General features: G+C 65.9%; 1 protein-coding gene across 3 annotated transcripts in view; it reads left to right on the forward strand.

Moving 5' to 3' along the window:
• The window catches only part of SLIT1 (slit guidance ligand 1), a 47,913-nt gene that overhangs the window by 25,236 nt on the left and 7,951 nt on the right, over positions 1 to 14,726 (forward strand). For all 3 annotated transcript variants that reach the window (XM_080596796.1, XM_080596794.1, XM_080596795.1), the window contains exons 5-25: positions 7,172 to 7,243; positions 7,374 to 7,445; positions 7,631 to 7,702; positions 7,939 to 8,102; positions 8,441 to 8,588; positions 9,102 to 9,173; positions 9,306 to 9,377; positions 9,482 to 9,553; positions 9,669 to 9,812; positions 9,938 to 10,101; positions 10,187 to 10,210; positions 10,563 to 10,707; positions 10,834 to 10,908; positions 11,123 to 11,266; positions 11,522 to 11,665; positions 11,858 to 12,024; positions 12,624 to 12,756; positions 13,378 to 13,446; positions 13,704 to 13,775; positions 14,022 to 14,093; positions 14,205 to 14,276. In XM_080596796.1, coding sequence (XP_080452922.1) covers positions 7,172 to 7,243; positions 7,374 to 7,445; positions 7,631 to 7,702; positions 7,939 to 8,102; positions 8,441 to 8,588; positions 9,102 to 9,173; positions 9,306 to 9,377; positions 9,482 to 9,553; positions 9,669 to 9,812; positions 9,938 to 10,101; positions 10,187 to 10,210; positions 10,563 to 10,707; positions 10,834 to 10,908; positions 11,123 to 11,266; positions 11,522 to 11,665; positions 11,858 to 12,024; positions 12,624 to 12,756; positions 13,378 to 13,446; positions 13,704 to 13,775; positions 14,022 to 14,093; positions 14,205 to 14,276 — 2,169 coding nt within the window. The remainder of the gene's footprint in view (positions 1 to 7,171; positions 7,244 to 7,373; positions 7,446 to 7,630; positions 7,703 to 7,938; positions 8,103 to 8,440; positions 8,589 to 9,101; positions 9,174 to 9,305; positions 9,378 to 9,481; positions 9,554 to 9,668; positions 9,813 to 9,937; positions 10,102 to 10,186; positions 10,211 to 10,562; positions 10,708 to 10,833; positions 10,909 to 11,122; positions 11,267 to 11,521; positions 11,666 to 11,857; positions 12,025 to 12,623; positions 12,757 to 13,377; positions 13,447 to 13,703; positions 13,776 to 14,021; positions 14,094 to 14,204; positions 14,277 to 14,726) is intronic.

Here is a 14,726-nt window from a genome sequence, read left to right on the forward strand (position 1 = left end):
ACGGTTCCCGTGTGTGTGAGCACTGCCTGCCGTGCATCCTGTGGTGCCAGCCCTGCAGCCTGCCACCGATGCCCCTCACCTCTCTCTGGGCAGCTGCCAGAACTGCCTGCCTGGGCATCCTCCCTCTGCAGGGTATGCGGCCAGGACCCCGCCGCTCGGGGACTTCATCCCCGCTTTAATCCTGGCGGTTGGGAGCCGGGGAGCCGATAATGATGCAGGAGTGTTAATGTCAGCAGGAAACCAGCTTCAATCAGAACTGTTAAAAATAAACCCGCCAGGCCCACTCTGCCAGGGGCAATCAGCCTCGGCGCCTCCTCTCCCTGGGTCCTAGGGCCATGGGCAGCGAGCCACCGGTGTGCCAAGGAGACCGGGGCCACTGCGCTGGGTGCCGGTGGCAACACCTGCACACGCAGCCCGGGCCAGCAGCACACACAGGGCTCTGGGGAGCGGTGCAGCCCCGTGAGCACACCTCTCTGGTGCTAGGTCCCATCCTGCGCACCCCGGTCCCCTTCTCTCAGCTGGAACCTGCACCGCAATCCCCGCTTGAGCTGTTTGAAATGCGGCCAGGGATGCGTAACGCGGCAGAGATGGGCACGGAGGAGAAGCGGTAGCAGCGTGCGTGCCTTTTTCTCTGGGACCCCCTGTGAGCTGCGTGCTCTGGCACAGCGCAGGTGATGGCAGCGAGCTGCTCAGCCTCTGTGAAACGCCTGCAGTTGTAGCGACCTCCTGGGGAACGCACAGCCTCCGCTTGTCAGCTTCTTGTGGGGCTGTCAGAGCAAACTGGACGCACGGATAACCTGGAGCCCGGCCATCCAGGCACGTCTGCGAGGCTGTGCCCCACCTCGGAGCCAGCTGCGGGCTCTTGGGGTGCCCGGACCTGACGTGAGATGCGTTCGGAGCAAAGACAGGCCACGCACCGCTAACCTCAAAGCTAACTAACCCTGTGGCAGCTTACAGAGGGACAGGGGCTGCTGCATCGCTGTGAGGCTGACGGGCTGCGCGAGACCCCCAGGCACCCGCGGGCTGCATGCAGGGGGCTCAGTGCCTTGCAGGGTGCTGCTTGTGCCCGCTGCTGCTCCACGTGTGGGGATGAGGGGAGAGGCACTGGGAGCACCCAGGCGTGCTCCTGGCACCTCGTTTGTTTCCCCAAAACAAGGAGGAGGGGTCGAACGCAGGAGGAGGTTCGTGGGTGGGAATGTTTGGTGGCCGGAGGGCTGCAGCTGCACTGCCTGCAGCAGGCAGAGGCTTTCGTGGTGTTTCGGTGCCAGGGGCTTCACGGAGCGCTCCTCCGCGGGGAGCCAGCACAGCTCCCGTCCCCGTCCCCTCTGGCACGGCCACCGCCGGGTGCTGCCCCCCAGACCCACCTGGGAGCAGTGCCACCGGGGTGAGGGCATTGCCTCTCCCCTCGCACCCTCTCCTATCAGGGCTGTTCCCTCCCAGCGCTGTGTGAAATCTCTTTTTCCAGCTGCTGAGCAGGATCTGAGCTGTCCCGCTGACACGTCCCCTGACTGCCAACTCGCAGGGCATCTCACCACGTAACTCCAGCTGGCTCTCGTGGAGTTCAGCGTCGGTTCCAGAGCATCCTGCAGGGCAGAGGGAATTTGCTTCAGCCCGTGCCGGAGCTGGGAGCAGGGTTTGGAGCTGCCATCCCATCCCGGGAGCTGCAGGGTGCGAGCCCCTGGGCAGCCTCGCACCTCTCCTGGCCAGGCTGGGACAGCCGGGACTGGATTCTCGGCTTGGCTCAGCCTCATTCACACCTCGGAGGAATCCAGGAGGGTCGGCAGGGCCGGCTTCACACTTATTAACAATTAAAAGCCTCAGAGGCTGGGAGTCAATTAGCTCTGAGCTCAGCAAACCTCGGGACAAGCCCGCTAATGAGAGGTGCAGCCAGCTCCCCGCAGCGCCGGGGCTGGCCGGGCAGGAGAGCTATTTGCTTTTTCATTTGCACTTTGGAGGAGCGTTGCTGCATGGAGTCGGGGTGTCTCTGCTGCCGTGAGCTGGTGGCAGACAGCGCACGCTATGTGCTGGAGGATGCGAGTTCCCCATCCCGCAGGGCTGCAGCCCGGCATTGCTCCCGGCATGGCACAGCACTGGCACCCAGCAGGGTCCAGCTGGCCTCGGTGCACGGGGTCGTGACGGGGTGAGGAGGGACTGACCCTGTGCTGACCACCGCAGGGCTGTGTGGGTGCTTCAGCTGCCGCCCGAGCCCCTCTCGGCCCCATGGCAGCGACGGAGGTCAGGCTGTGCGTGCTGCTGCTGCCCGCCTGCTCGCAGGCAGAGCCTCGTGTGACCCAGCAGCAGGCGATGCAAACGTGAAATGCGGTGCTCCGGGGCGGCAGGCTGCAGGGAAAGCGGGCACTGGGGGAGCTGGCAGAAAACCACACCTTCGTGGAGGTTTTTGCAGGGGGTTCCTGCTTCTAGAGGACAAAACAGAAGCAAAAGCATGGAAGGAGGGAGGAGAGCAAGCTTGCAGGGTGGAAGGGACGTGGAGGTGGTGAAAAGCCCTCACATATCCATCCGTCTGCTGGAGCCTGGGCAGTCTCAGCCACGCGGCAGGTCCCTCTGCAGGCAGCGGTGCTGGGGCAGGCGCTGTCACTCCCTCGAGTAGTTTTGGTGTGCCAGGGAGCGGGTGGCGATGCCCGGGCCTGGCGTCCGCTCCCCTTCCCGCAGCTAACGAGGTTTCTGGAACAAAGGAACGGCGTGGGGAGGGGGCGGCGACAGGCACGCGGGGTTTGCAGCTTGTTATTTCACTTGTGTTTCCATTAGAGCTGCCGCTTTTAACTTGTTTCCCTCTCTGAAGAGGCTCCAGGGTGGGTGGCAGATGCTTTATTCCCCCTCCACCTCCCGCCTACCCTCCCCTCTTTTCCTCGGCCAGCTCCTCCTGTTACCACAATATCCCTCCCCGCCGAGCAGAGCCCCGTGGCTCTGGACGTGCAGCGCAGCCCACGCGGGACCTGCTCTTGCCCGCGCTCTGCCCGGCCGTCCGAGCGACACAGCTCTCCGGCTGCAACGGGTTGTGCAGCGCCTGCGTGCCCCGGGAGGGCAGGCGGTGGGGCTGGGGGCAGCGTGGGCTCCGTGAGCCTCTCAGGGCAGCAGAGCAGCGGGAGGCTTTGCACCTTCACCCCGTGCCACGTCTAAATTAGAATTTCTTGATCAGGCTTATGTGGCTGAGGTGTGTGGTTTGGGGTACGTAACGTTGCGATGTTTAGCAGCGCGTTGCCTTGCTCTGGCAAAGGATTGTTTGGTCTCTCTCTCTATAAATATATGGGTCTGGCAAGAACGAGCTCAGGTCTGCTGCTTTCCCTGGTGCTGAGGTACAAAGAAACACCGCTGCAAAGAGCCCCAGGTGGGGATGGGGCAGCTCCCCTGAGGGAAATGTCTACCTGCAGTTGGCTGGACCTCGGTGGCCATGACCTAGCGCCCCATCCTGCCCGCCGACGTGCGCCATCCTCCCGTCCCTTTGCAAGGACTGTCCCGCAGCCCAGATCTGCCTGGCTCCTGGGGCAGTGGGACCAGGTCCGGGCCCTGTGTTGGGGTGCAGGGATCACCCCCAGAGGCGGCGCGGCAGCAGGTGATGGAAGTGACCCCGTGCGCCCTGTCCCCGGTGCCCCTCCGGCTGCGCGGGTCGGGCGGCAGTCTCTCTGGCTGCAGGTCACGGTCTCCCCAGCGCGCCGCGAGCTGCGGCACCGGGAGCCAGGAGGATAATGAGATCTTAATAGTCCAATTATATCCCATCGATTTACTCAGCACATAATTGTTGGCGGCTGGGGCCGCCTGATGAAGCGCTCGCTCCGGCTGCCAGTGGGGCCGGCTCGCGGGAGGGCTGTGCCGCGGCGCAGAGGCTGGATGCTCCTCGCAGCAGCCAGCTGCTCGCCCTTGAACCGCGGCAGGAGCAGCCCCTGGGACCCCAGCAGGGGCAGGGGCAGGCAGAGATTGGAGCGGGGACCCTGCTGCGGCTGGGCGGGGGAGTGCCAGCATCGGGGTGACCCCGGGTTCGCTGTCCCTCCGCAGTCATTCCTGGGGGACTGTGCCTCTCCTCCCTCACCCTGGTTGGTGGCAGCAGGCTCCCGGTGACCTCGGGGGTGGCACTTTGAGGCAGGGACGATGCAGGAGGGCGGTCTGCCCCGTCCCCCTCGGCCAGCATGGCAGCTGGGCTGGCGGAGCCCATTAAAAATCGAACAGCCTGACGTAATGCTCACACTGCGGGAGCGCGAACCTGAGGTGGGGCCAGGGGTGGGTGGCACGGTGGGCAAAACACTGCCTCGGTCCCCCAGCTCCCTGCTAGTGCAGCTGCAGGACATCTGTCCCCAGCAGCAGCAGCTCCCCGGGGGGGCCGGGACACCTCTCCTCGGGCACCACATCCTCGCAGCATCACAGGCTCACCGCTACCTCAAGTAAATTGTGGAGCAGGGACATGCTGTCTGTCCCTCTGCCCTGGGACAAAGAGCTTGTGTGGGGACACTGCATTGCTTAATAGCGCCATGGCCCTCACTTGACTCCTCCGGCAAGGTCTCACCCAGCACAGCACCCCACCACAGGGTGGGGACCCCCCCAGTATTTACCCCGCTCGCCCCGGCGGATGCTGCCAAGCCGGGCTGCCCGCTGCAGGGAGCTGCAGCACGGGGAACACCATGTCGGGGGCTGCCAGGCCCTGCCACCACGCTTGGCAGGCGGCGGGGGGCTCGGAGGACACGGGGCCGGCACCACTAGGAAGCGATTACCTCCCCGCTGCGCCCGGCCCTAATCCCCTCGCGGCGCACGGGGAGCCAGCTCTCCAAACAAGGCTCAATCAGGTTAAAGTGTGAAGTCGGGATTAGCCGGGAGAATGGGAGCGTGGTGACAGCCCCGGCCTCCCCGCCTGGCCGCTGCAGCCCCTTCCCGCCCGCCGGGCTCTGGCGGCGGAGATTAAGGCTGCCAGGGTTTGTTTGCCTGAGTGGGCTCCCCACTGGGAAGTGATGTCGAACAGTTTTTGCTCGGGCGCCCCGCTAAGCGCCGGGCAGGGCGGCGCGCTGGGGGGTTGGCTCCCGCTGCCGAGCCCCTGCCAGCCCCGAGGGGGCCGCGCCCCCCGCCTGGCACCGCGCCGGGGCTCCCGGCTCGTCCCCCCCGTGCCCTGCTGCGAGGGCACCGCCTGCCCCGCGGCACGTCCTCGTGTCGCACCGGCCAGCACCGTGCGCGCGACAGGGCAGCGTTATCCCCCTCGCGTTTTGGGGGATGAGATCCAAGTAGGTGAGTCTCCAAAATCCCGACCTGCTGCATCAGGTGCTCAGACACCGACGTCCTGCGTGCTACCTGTCAGCACCTGGCCCAGGAGCCTGGCCGTTAAGGTGCTGGGAGACGGGGAAGTGAAGCACGAGCCCTCCCCATCTCGCAGCCGTGGGCTGGGGATGGTGGCTGCTAATTAGCAGGCATCTGCTGGGCCAGAAAGCCCTCCAGGAGGTGAGAGCGGGGACAGAAGGTGTCCGCGATGGGGCTGGGCCAGGAAGGGGTGGAAATGTTCCTGGGGAGCAAGCAGGGGCCCTGCTTTGCAGACAGGCTGCGGAGAGCCTGAGCCAGACCGTGCCCGCTGAGCGTAGGAGGTGCGAGCTTCCCGGTTCGGGTGAGCGGGTGGCTGCAGCCCCCCCGGAGGGCGCACCCAGGCTGTGGGCAGTGCAGGCATTTGACTCTGCCCTCTGGCACTCACAGGAGGGAGGCTGCACAGCCCCACAGCCTGCCCACCCCTCCTCATCCTCCCCCTTCGCACCCCCAGGACTATCAGAGCCCTCTGCGCCCTCACCGTGCAGGGAGCTGCGTGGACCCCATGCCAAGGGGACAGAGGAGCTGTGGATGGGCCGGCTGCTTGGGCATCTTCTGGGTTCAGCAACCAGGAGCTCCTGAACTTGAGGTCTTAGAAAAAAACCTAGAAGCAAAACCAGAAAGGACAGACAGGGTGTTAGAAGGGGTGCGAGGTGGCGCTGGCACAGCCGCCGAGGGTGCGGGGAGCCGTGCGGCGGAGCGAGGAGAAGCCGTGCCATCTGCTGTTTCCTCGGCGCCAAAGTGTAAAGCAAACATAGCTGGGAGCGACGAAACACCAGGAGGGAAGGGGCCGGGCCTTGTTCTAACACCGGGGACTGAGGATCCCGCAGGCAAAGCATGTGTTTGTCCTGTTGTCGTCAGCTGGGTAACCGTGCCGGCAGCGTGCGCGCGGCACCGGGGCCTTGCTGAAACCCTCGCATCCAGCGTCTGTCCCTCTTGGCTTCAGTACCCCGAGCGGCAGCACCTCATCGGTGCCTGCCACGAAAAGCTGTGAAGGGGAGAAGCCTCGCGGAGTAAGTTTTGCAACCTTCTCGCCGCATTTGCCTCGCGAGCTGGAAGTGAGCAGCTTGCAGGCAGACGCCGGGATTCGCTCCCCGGGCACGCCGGGGCTGCCGTGTGCTGCGAGTGGAGAAACACGAGGGAGGTTTCGGCCTCCTGCCCCAAAGGACGCTGAAGCAGGGCTCTGGGAGCAGGCAGTGCAGGCGTCTGCTGAGCTGAGGGGCTCCTGGACCCCGGGGAGGCAGAGGGAATGGCAGCAAGGGGCACAGATTTACTCCCCGGTGTCCAGGTCCCCATTGCCTGCTGTGGCTGTGGACCCTGAGGTTGGGGTGGGCTGAGCTGCTGCCCCCAGAGCCCACTTTGCAATGAGGTTTTTGGCCATCACGCTTGTTAAAAGCCAGCCTGGGTGCAGGCAGGGCATCCAGTCCCCTGGTGCGCAGGGCGGGTGATTGCAGGGACGGTGATAAATTAATGACCTGATTATTGGTGCCCTCTGAAGCGCGGGGCAGACTCCATGGGAATGCCCGTTGGAGCCACCGAGTGTAATTACCGGTTAATCACCAGGGACCTGTAATTATAGCAGTCACAGGGTATTTAAGTGCTGAGGGTTTTCCCGGAGCTGTGCCCTGCTGCTCTGCTCATTGGAGCCAGGGGACACCAGTGCCAGGGAGCCCCAGCCACATGCAGCCCCCCTGGATGGAGCCAGGGTCACCTCGGCGTGGCCAGTGGGGCTGCAGGTCCCTGGGGGCCAAATTCTGGTTGTGCAGAGCCCCTTGGGCGTCCCTGGATGCCACGACCCCACCTGGGGACACACTGATCCCGCGCAGCATCGTGTCGTGCAGGCACCGCTCATTTTCCTTCCCGCCTCTTTCTCCCGCAGGGACCTGAGCGAGAACTTCATCCAGGCCATCCCCAGGAAAGCTTTCCGCGGGGCCACCGACCTCAAGAACCTGTGAGTGGCAGCAGGGCCGGGCACGGGCTGGCTCGGAGGAGTTTGGGGTCGGATGGGCAGCGGGCAGTACGGGGAGCCAGCCGGTGGCCCTGCGCTGTCCCAGCAACGCTCCTGCTGCTTTCTCCCGTAGGCAACTGGACAAGAACCAGATCAGCTGCATCGAGGACGGTGCTTTCCGTGCCCTGCGGGGTCTGGAGGTCCTGTAAGTGGCCAGGGGCCAGCTGCAGTCCCCAGCCCACATGCCCTCCCTCGCCTCTCCATCCATCCACCCCAAAGTGGGGAGTGGGTGGATGCTGCTGCTCCCAGGGGGTTGGTGCCGCCTGGGCCATCTCACGCTCCCCTTTACGACCTGGCTGCCCTGACCTGCCCCCCTCTGCCTTCCTGCAGGACCCTGAACAACAACAACATCACTTCCATCCCCGTGTCCAGCTTCAACCACATGCCCAAGCTGCGGACCTTGTGAGTGTGGGGGCCGTGGGGGCGGGAGGGGACGGAGGGGTTGGAGGGGACACCCCTGCCACCCTCCAAGCGAGGTGGCCTTGGCAACCTGGGGAGATGCCCTCGGGTTCCCCATGACTGCCTCTGCACCCTCTCCGTGTGCCAGTGGCATTTGGGTTGGGGAAACGGGGGCCACCAGAGCTCGGGGTGGTGGGCAGGGGGCATCCCACAGCCGCTGACCCCCCGTCCGCCCGCAGCCGCCTGCACTCCAACCACCTCTTCTGCGACTGCCACCTGGCCTGGCTGTCGCAGTGGCTCCGCCAGCGCCCCACCATCGGGCTCTTCACCCAGTGCGCAGCTCCGGCCCAGCTCCGCGGCCTCAACGTGGCCGAGATCCAGAAGAATGAGTTCAGCTGCTCCGGTGAGGGGGTCGGGGAGGCGGCGGGCACCGGGGCGGGGATATGGACGGGGGGCACAAAGTCTGCCCCGTGGATCCAGCCCACCTCCGCTGCCTGGGCTCAGATGCGCGCCACGGGCTCCAGCCCTGGTGTGGGGACACCACGGGGACACCTGCACCCTGTCGCTGTGACAAGGGGGTGTAAGTCCGTGCCCGCGGAGCTGCGTGCCTTTTGTACGGGGTTGGGGCACAGCGGGACCTTGTGCACCCGTAGCTCCGTGCCACCAGGGTCCCTTCCCGGGGCGGTGCCACCCTCCTGTCCCAGCCCTTTGCAATCCCCGTGCTGACCGCTTCCCCGGCAGGACAAACGGAGGCGGCACGTGCCCAGCTCTGCAGCTTGTCCTCCGGCTCCTGCCCGGCCATGTGCACTTGCAGCAACGGCATCGTGGACTGTCGGGGCAAGGGGCTGACGGCCATCCCCGCCAACCTGCCCGAGACCATGACGGAGATGTGAGTGCGGGGCCGCGGCGGCGGGGACCCTGCAGTCACCGCCGGCACGGGGTGGCTGGAGGCGGGGGGACGTGGGGACGAGTGCCCCTGCGGGGCAGCGGGCCTTGCCCTTCTCTCACACCGCCCAGGTTCATCCCTGGATTTAGCTGCATTAAAAATGTAAATAGAGAAATAATCTCCTTAGGGGAATCCAATTACGGCGCAAAGCCCCTGCTGGGATGCGAGGCCTGCGAGGCAGCCGGCGCCCCCAGACCCAGGCTGCTGGGGGGAGGAGGTGCTGCCCCGGCCCCCAGTGCTGCCCCCTGCCCTCTGTGCCCCCCACCAGTGTGGTCCCCCCCACGTCACCCTCCCTGATGGAGAAAGCCCTGGCCACAAGCTGCAAGTTGTCCCCAGTGCTGCTCCGGTGGGGTGATTTATTGCAAGCCTGGGGTCTTGCAGCCCCCCCAGCCCGTCCATGGGGTGCTGGGGCTCAGCCAGCCCCGCAGCCCTCACCTCTCCTCTCTTTTATTGCAGACGCCTGGAGCTCAACGGCATCAAGTCCATCCCCCCCGGTGCCTTCTCCCCCTACAAGAAGCTGCGGAGGATGTAAGCGTGCTCCCCGACCGCTCCAGCACCCCACACCCCTCAGGTCGCTGCTGGGAGGACCCCAGCGGGAAGGACGGGGGCATGGGGTGAAAGAAAAATGGGGTGAGGCCGCCTTGTTCCTTTGGGTTTCAGAGACCTGAGCAACAACCAGATCTCGGAGATCGCCCCCGACGCCTTCCAGGGGCTGCGCTCGCTGAACTCGCTGTGAGTGCCCGCACCCGGGGCACGGGGCGCAGGGTGGAGGTGGCACCCCCGGGTGCTGCCCCGCGCTGCCCCCACCTGACCCCTCACACCCCCCTTTTCTCCAGGGTGCTGTACGGCAACAAGATCACGGACCTCCCCAAGGGCGTCTTCGGGGGACTTTTTGCCCTGCAGCTGCTGTAAGGCTCCGGTGGGATGCTCCGCGGGGACACTGGGGCCGTCAGTGCCGTCGGCCGTGGCACCACACAGGGGTTCAGGGTTTGCCACATCCTCACCTCCTGCCTTCCCCGCCAGGCTCCTCAACGCCAACAAGATCAACTGCGTGCGGGCGGACGCCTTCCAGGACCTGCAGAACCTCTCGCTGCTCTCGCTCTACGACAACAAGATCCAGAGCCTGGCCAAGGGCACCTTCACCTCCCTGCGGGCCATCCAGACCCTGTGAGTGCCCGCACGGCTGCGGGGCGGCGTCCTGGGGGATGCCGCAGCGGGGTCCCCGTGTGGTGGCAGCAGGTGTCCCCCCCCCCCCCCCGGTGGCTGCCGGTCACCCGCTGCCCTCGGCGCAGGCACCTGGCCCAGAACCCCTTCGTCTGCGACTGCAACCTGAAGTGGCTGGCGGATTTCCTCCGCGCCAACCCCATCGAGACCAGCGGCGCCCGCTGCGCCAGCCCCCGGCGCCTTGCCAACAAGCGCATCGGGCAGATCAAGAGCAAGAAGTTTCGCTGCTCGGGTGAGAGCCGTCCTCGTCCCCCTCCTGCAGCCCGCCGTCCCCTGCCGTGCGCTCGGTGGTGCTGACGTGCTTTTTCTTTCTGCAGCCAAGGAGCAGTATTTCATCCCAGGTAAGAGGCAGTGGTGCTCGTGCAGGACCCTGAGCCCTGGCCCTGCGTTTCCCATGTTTTCTGGTTGCTGAGGTCTGGGTGCTGCGCTACCAAAAGCACTGGGTGCTGGGAGGGATTGCAGCCTCAGTCATGCCGTTATCCCCACGGGCACAGATGGCTCCGGGTGCAGACGGGCGCTGTGTGCAGCACCCCGCATTCCCAGGACAAATGTCCCTGCGGATAATGTCCCCTATCCTCCCACCCCGTCGGGCACACAGGGGACCATAGGTGCACATTTCGGACTGGCCGGGGTGCGGGAGGACCAGAGCAGCACCCGGCTGGGTGCAGCCCCCGAGCCCCTGCCCTCGCGCAGGGACGGAGGACTACCAGCTCAACAGCGAGTGCAACAGCGACGTGGTCTGCCCCCCGAAGTGCCGCTGCGAGTCCGGCGTGGTCGAGTGCTCCAACCTGAAGCTCACCAAGATCCCGGAGCGCATCCCGCAGTCCACGGCCGAGCTGTAAGAGCCGCTGCCCTCCCCTCCTGTGGCCGCAGCCTCACCGGCGCCAGGTTTCGCTGAGGGTTCGGTTTGTGCCAGGCTCTTCGCAGCCATCTCCTGAGCTCTTTTCCCTGCTGCCCACCCCAGGCGCTTGAACAACAACGAAATCTCCGTCCTGGAGGCCACCGGCATCTTCAAGAAGCTTCCTCATCTGAAGAAAATGTGAGGATCAGGCAGGCACGGCCCTGCCGGGAGTGCCTGGGGGGTGGGAAGGTGCATGGGGTCCTGATGTCGGGGTGCGAAATTGGGACACATCCCCCCCCCCGAGGGAACCCCGCCATCATGGGGTGCTCAGTGGGACTCAAGGTGGCAGGGTTCGGGGTGCAGCCAGGGCAGAGCCCCCCTGTCCCAGCCTGCTGCTTCCTCCTCCCTGCAGCAACCTCAGCAACAACAAGGTGTCGGAGATCGAGGACGGGGCGTTCGAGGGGGCCGCGTCCGTCAGCGAGCTGCACCTCACCGTCAACCAGCTGGAGTCGGTGCGCAGCGGCATGTTCAGGGGCCTGGACGGGCTGAGGACCCTGTGAGTCTCCCTCCACCGTGGGGACGGGGATGTCCCTGCTCCTTCTGCCCCTGCCCATGCCACCAGCCTGGTGCTGTTGGCATCGCTGCGGGGCCAGCTCGGGAGCACCGTACCCAGCCCCCGGCTGTATCCAGAGCTGGGGCTGGTGTCAGCAACAGCCCTTGGGGGTGGGCAGAGGCTTCTCCAGCCACCCAGGTCCTGCCTGAGGCGTGCACAGCCCGGGCACGGTTATTAGGTGCCCTGATCCCCCCGCAGGATGCTGAGGAACAACCGCATCAGCTGCATCCACAACGACAGCTTCACGGGGCTGCGCAACGTGCGCCTGCTCTCGCTGTACGACAACCAGATCAGCACCATCGCGCCGGGCGCCTTCGACACGCTGCAGTCCCTCTCCACGCTGTACGTCGGGGGCCCCGGGGCGCTGCCCCCACCCCGGGGGTGCTCACAGACCACTTGGTGGGAGGTGGAGGCGGATGGGGGTCCTGGCCCTTCGGCTGTCCCTGTCGCACCGGGGGTGCAGGAGGTGCAGCAGACCGGGGGGGGCTGTCCCAGGTCTCAGGCGGTGCCCCCCCCGGCTTCCCCCATGTGCAGGAACCTGCTCGCCAACCCCTTCAACTGCAACTGCCAGCTGGCCTGGCTGGGGGACTGGCTGCGCAAGAGGAAGATCGTGACGGGGAACCCGCGGTGCCAAAACCCCGACTTCCTCCGGCAGATCCCACTGCAGGACGTGGCCTTCCCCGACTTCAGGTGTGAGGAAGGTAACTCACATCCTCCCGTCCCAGCGCCGTCCCCGGTCCCGTGCCAGCCACCAGCACCCCACGGCGAGCTGGGGTCCCCCCCCTGCCCCTTGGTGCCCTCCCCTAACGATGCCCCAGAGCTGGGCAGAGGGAGCAGGCAGGGAACGTGCGTGTCGAGAGAAAAGCCCCTTTTTAAAGAAAAATTAGAACAGCTTTTCAGCCCTCTGGAAAATATTTACAAACGAATCATCCTCCTCCAACTCGTCGCAGCCCGAAGGGTTGCATCCTGCGCCTTGCCTGGAGGGGTTAGGTAATGCACGGCCGTCCTGGGGCTGCTGCTTGCCCTTCTCTCTGCAGTCTCCATGACTGCAATTTTGCTTGAAAATGGCAAAAATTGGGACAGCCTTGAGCTGTCTGTTTGCACCCATCCTGGTGGGGTGGCAGTTTGGGTGCAGGAGCAGGACTGCGTGCACCCAGGTGCTGCACCCTTGCTTTGGGGCGAGGGGAGATGATGGGCGCGGGTGCTGAAGGTGTAAGGCACCGAGCCCAGCCTCACGGGGTGCCTGCAGGATGCCACACCGTGTCCTGGTGACACTGTGGCTCCTCCTTGCCCCGTGCAGGTCAGGAGGAGACGAGCTGCATCCCGCGGCCCCAGTGCCCTCAGGAGTGCACCTGCCTCGACACCGTGGTCCGCTGCAGCAACAAGCACCTCAAGGCCCTGCCCAGGGGCATCCCCAAGAACGTCACGGAGCTGTGAGTGCCACATCGAGGGTCTCCCTTCCTCCTCCACCACTCTGCTGCAGGGTGTCTGGGGTCGGGGTGCACCCCTGTCCTGGCTGGGGGCAAAGGGACCGTGCCCAGGTGCTACCCCAGCACGGTGCTGAGCCCCTCTGCAGCCTCAGGGCCACCAAGGGTGGTGTGCAAGGGCTGCTGTCACAGCGCAGGGTCCCCAGCAGCCTGCCCCACGCACGGGCTGTGCACATGCATATGCATGACACCCCCCCAGACCCCTGCTCTGTCTCGCACCCCCCCTCCTCTCCCCGCATCCTCCTCTCTCGCACATGCCTTGCGAGTGGTTACGGCCGCCCACGCTCGCGGCGGGTGTGTAAAGGCAGCACATGTCTGCCCGCACACACACACTGCTGGGGAACTGCCCCCGGGGACCCGCATGTGGGGCCCGTGGGTGTGCAAATGCATCTGCATCCCGGATCCCCGGCAGCCAGGGAGGCCCCGAGATCCCCGTGGGTGCAGGGAGGGAGGTGGTGCTGGGGGTGCTCCTGCAGCCCAAAGCCTGTGGGGGGGGGGCTCCGTGCAGAAGTGGGAGGGCAGAGGGTGCTTCTCGGCCACCCCAAGGTGCTTCCCTTCTCCCTTCAGCTACCTGGATGGGAACCAGTTCACCCAGGTGCCCGGGCAGCTCTCCACCTTCAAGTACCTGCAGCTCGTGTAAGTAGCCAGGGGCAGGAGCCCCGGCAGCCGGTCCCTCTGCTGGGACCCGTGGGTGACAGCTCAGGCCGCCGCCGTGGCGTGACACCCCCCAGGAGGGCAGGGATGCGCGCAGGGCCCCCTGTGCTCTGCCCACCACACGGCTGGCTGGGAGCAGTGCCCCGGCACCCCGTGGCCATCAGAGCCGTGCGGGTGGGTGGGCGGCCAGCGGGGACGAGGCAGGGCTGGCCCCAGCCCCTGGGCTCTGTGTTTTGCAGCGACCTGAGCAACAACAGGATCAGCTCCCTGAGCAACTCCTCCTTCACCAACATGAGCCAGCTCACCACCCTGTAAGTGCGCTCCCCGGGCTTGCAGCCTGCCCGCGCTGCGGGGGGATGTTCCCAGGGGACCCCAAGGACCAGGGGTGCCGGCGACACCAGGATCTCCCCCTTCACCTGGGTGAAGGGGTGGCTGAGCTGCCGGGGGTGCCGGGGGGCAGGACGTGGGGTGGCTGGCGGGGGCGTGCAGCTCGCAGCGGCTTCTCGTGGTGGTCTGGTGCTCGCCGTGCTGTGTCGCCTCCTCCTTCCCTTGCGCAGGATCCTGAGCTACAACTCCCTGCAGTGCATCCCGCCACTGGCCTTCGAGGGCCTGCGCTCCCTGCGGCTGCTGTAAGTGCCTGCCCCAGCCCTGCTCACCGCCCCGCGCTGTCCCCACGTCCCCCGTGTCACTCGCAGGGGACCCGGAGGCGCGGGGATCACGGGGCTCCCTGTTCTCCGCAGGTCTCTCCACGGCAATGACATCTCCAGCCTCCCCGAGGGCATCTTCGCAGACGTCACCTCCCTGTCCCACCTGTGAGTATCTCCCGCTCCAGGCAGAGCCCAGCGCTGAACGCAGGTTTGGGAGACCTGCAAAAGCCACGGGGCTGTCTAGGGGCCGTGCTGCCTCCCCTTCCCTTTGGGCTGGTGCTGGGGGAAGTGTTTGCAGGGCGTACCAGTGCTGTGCTGGCCCTCCCAAATGCTGAGTGCCCCGGGCCAGGTGTGCACACGCTGTGTTTGCTGCGCCACGGTGATGTGTTTGCTGCTCTCTGTGCTGGCAGCTGGTCCCGCTCCTGGCATCTGGGGCATTTTGGCTGCTCCTGCAGATGCTGAGAGCATCTCACCGTCTGGGATGCTCTCAGGAAGACCCCCTGCCCTCGCCATCCCTGCCTCTCGCTGCAAGCAGCAGGACTAGCAGCCCTCCGCCTCGCCAGCCGCCGGCAGTGACAGCCCTGCACAGCCCCGGCGCTGCCGGCTCGTGCCGCT

The sequence above is a fragment of the Anser brachyrhynchus genome, assembly GCF_964034855.1.
Source record: "Anser brachyrhynchus genome assembly, chromosome: 6".
Taxonomy (NCBI): Eukaryota; Metazoa; Chordata; class Aves; order Anseriformes; family Anatidae; genus Anser; species Anser brachyrhynchus.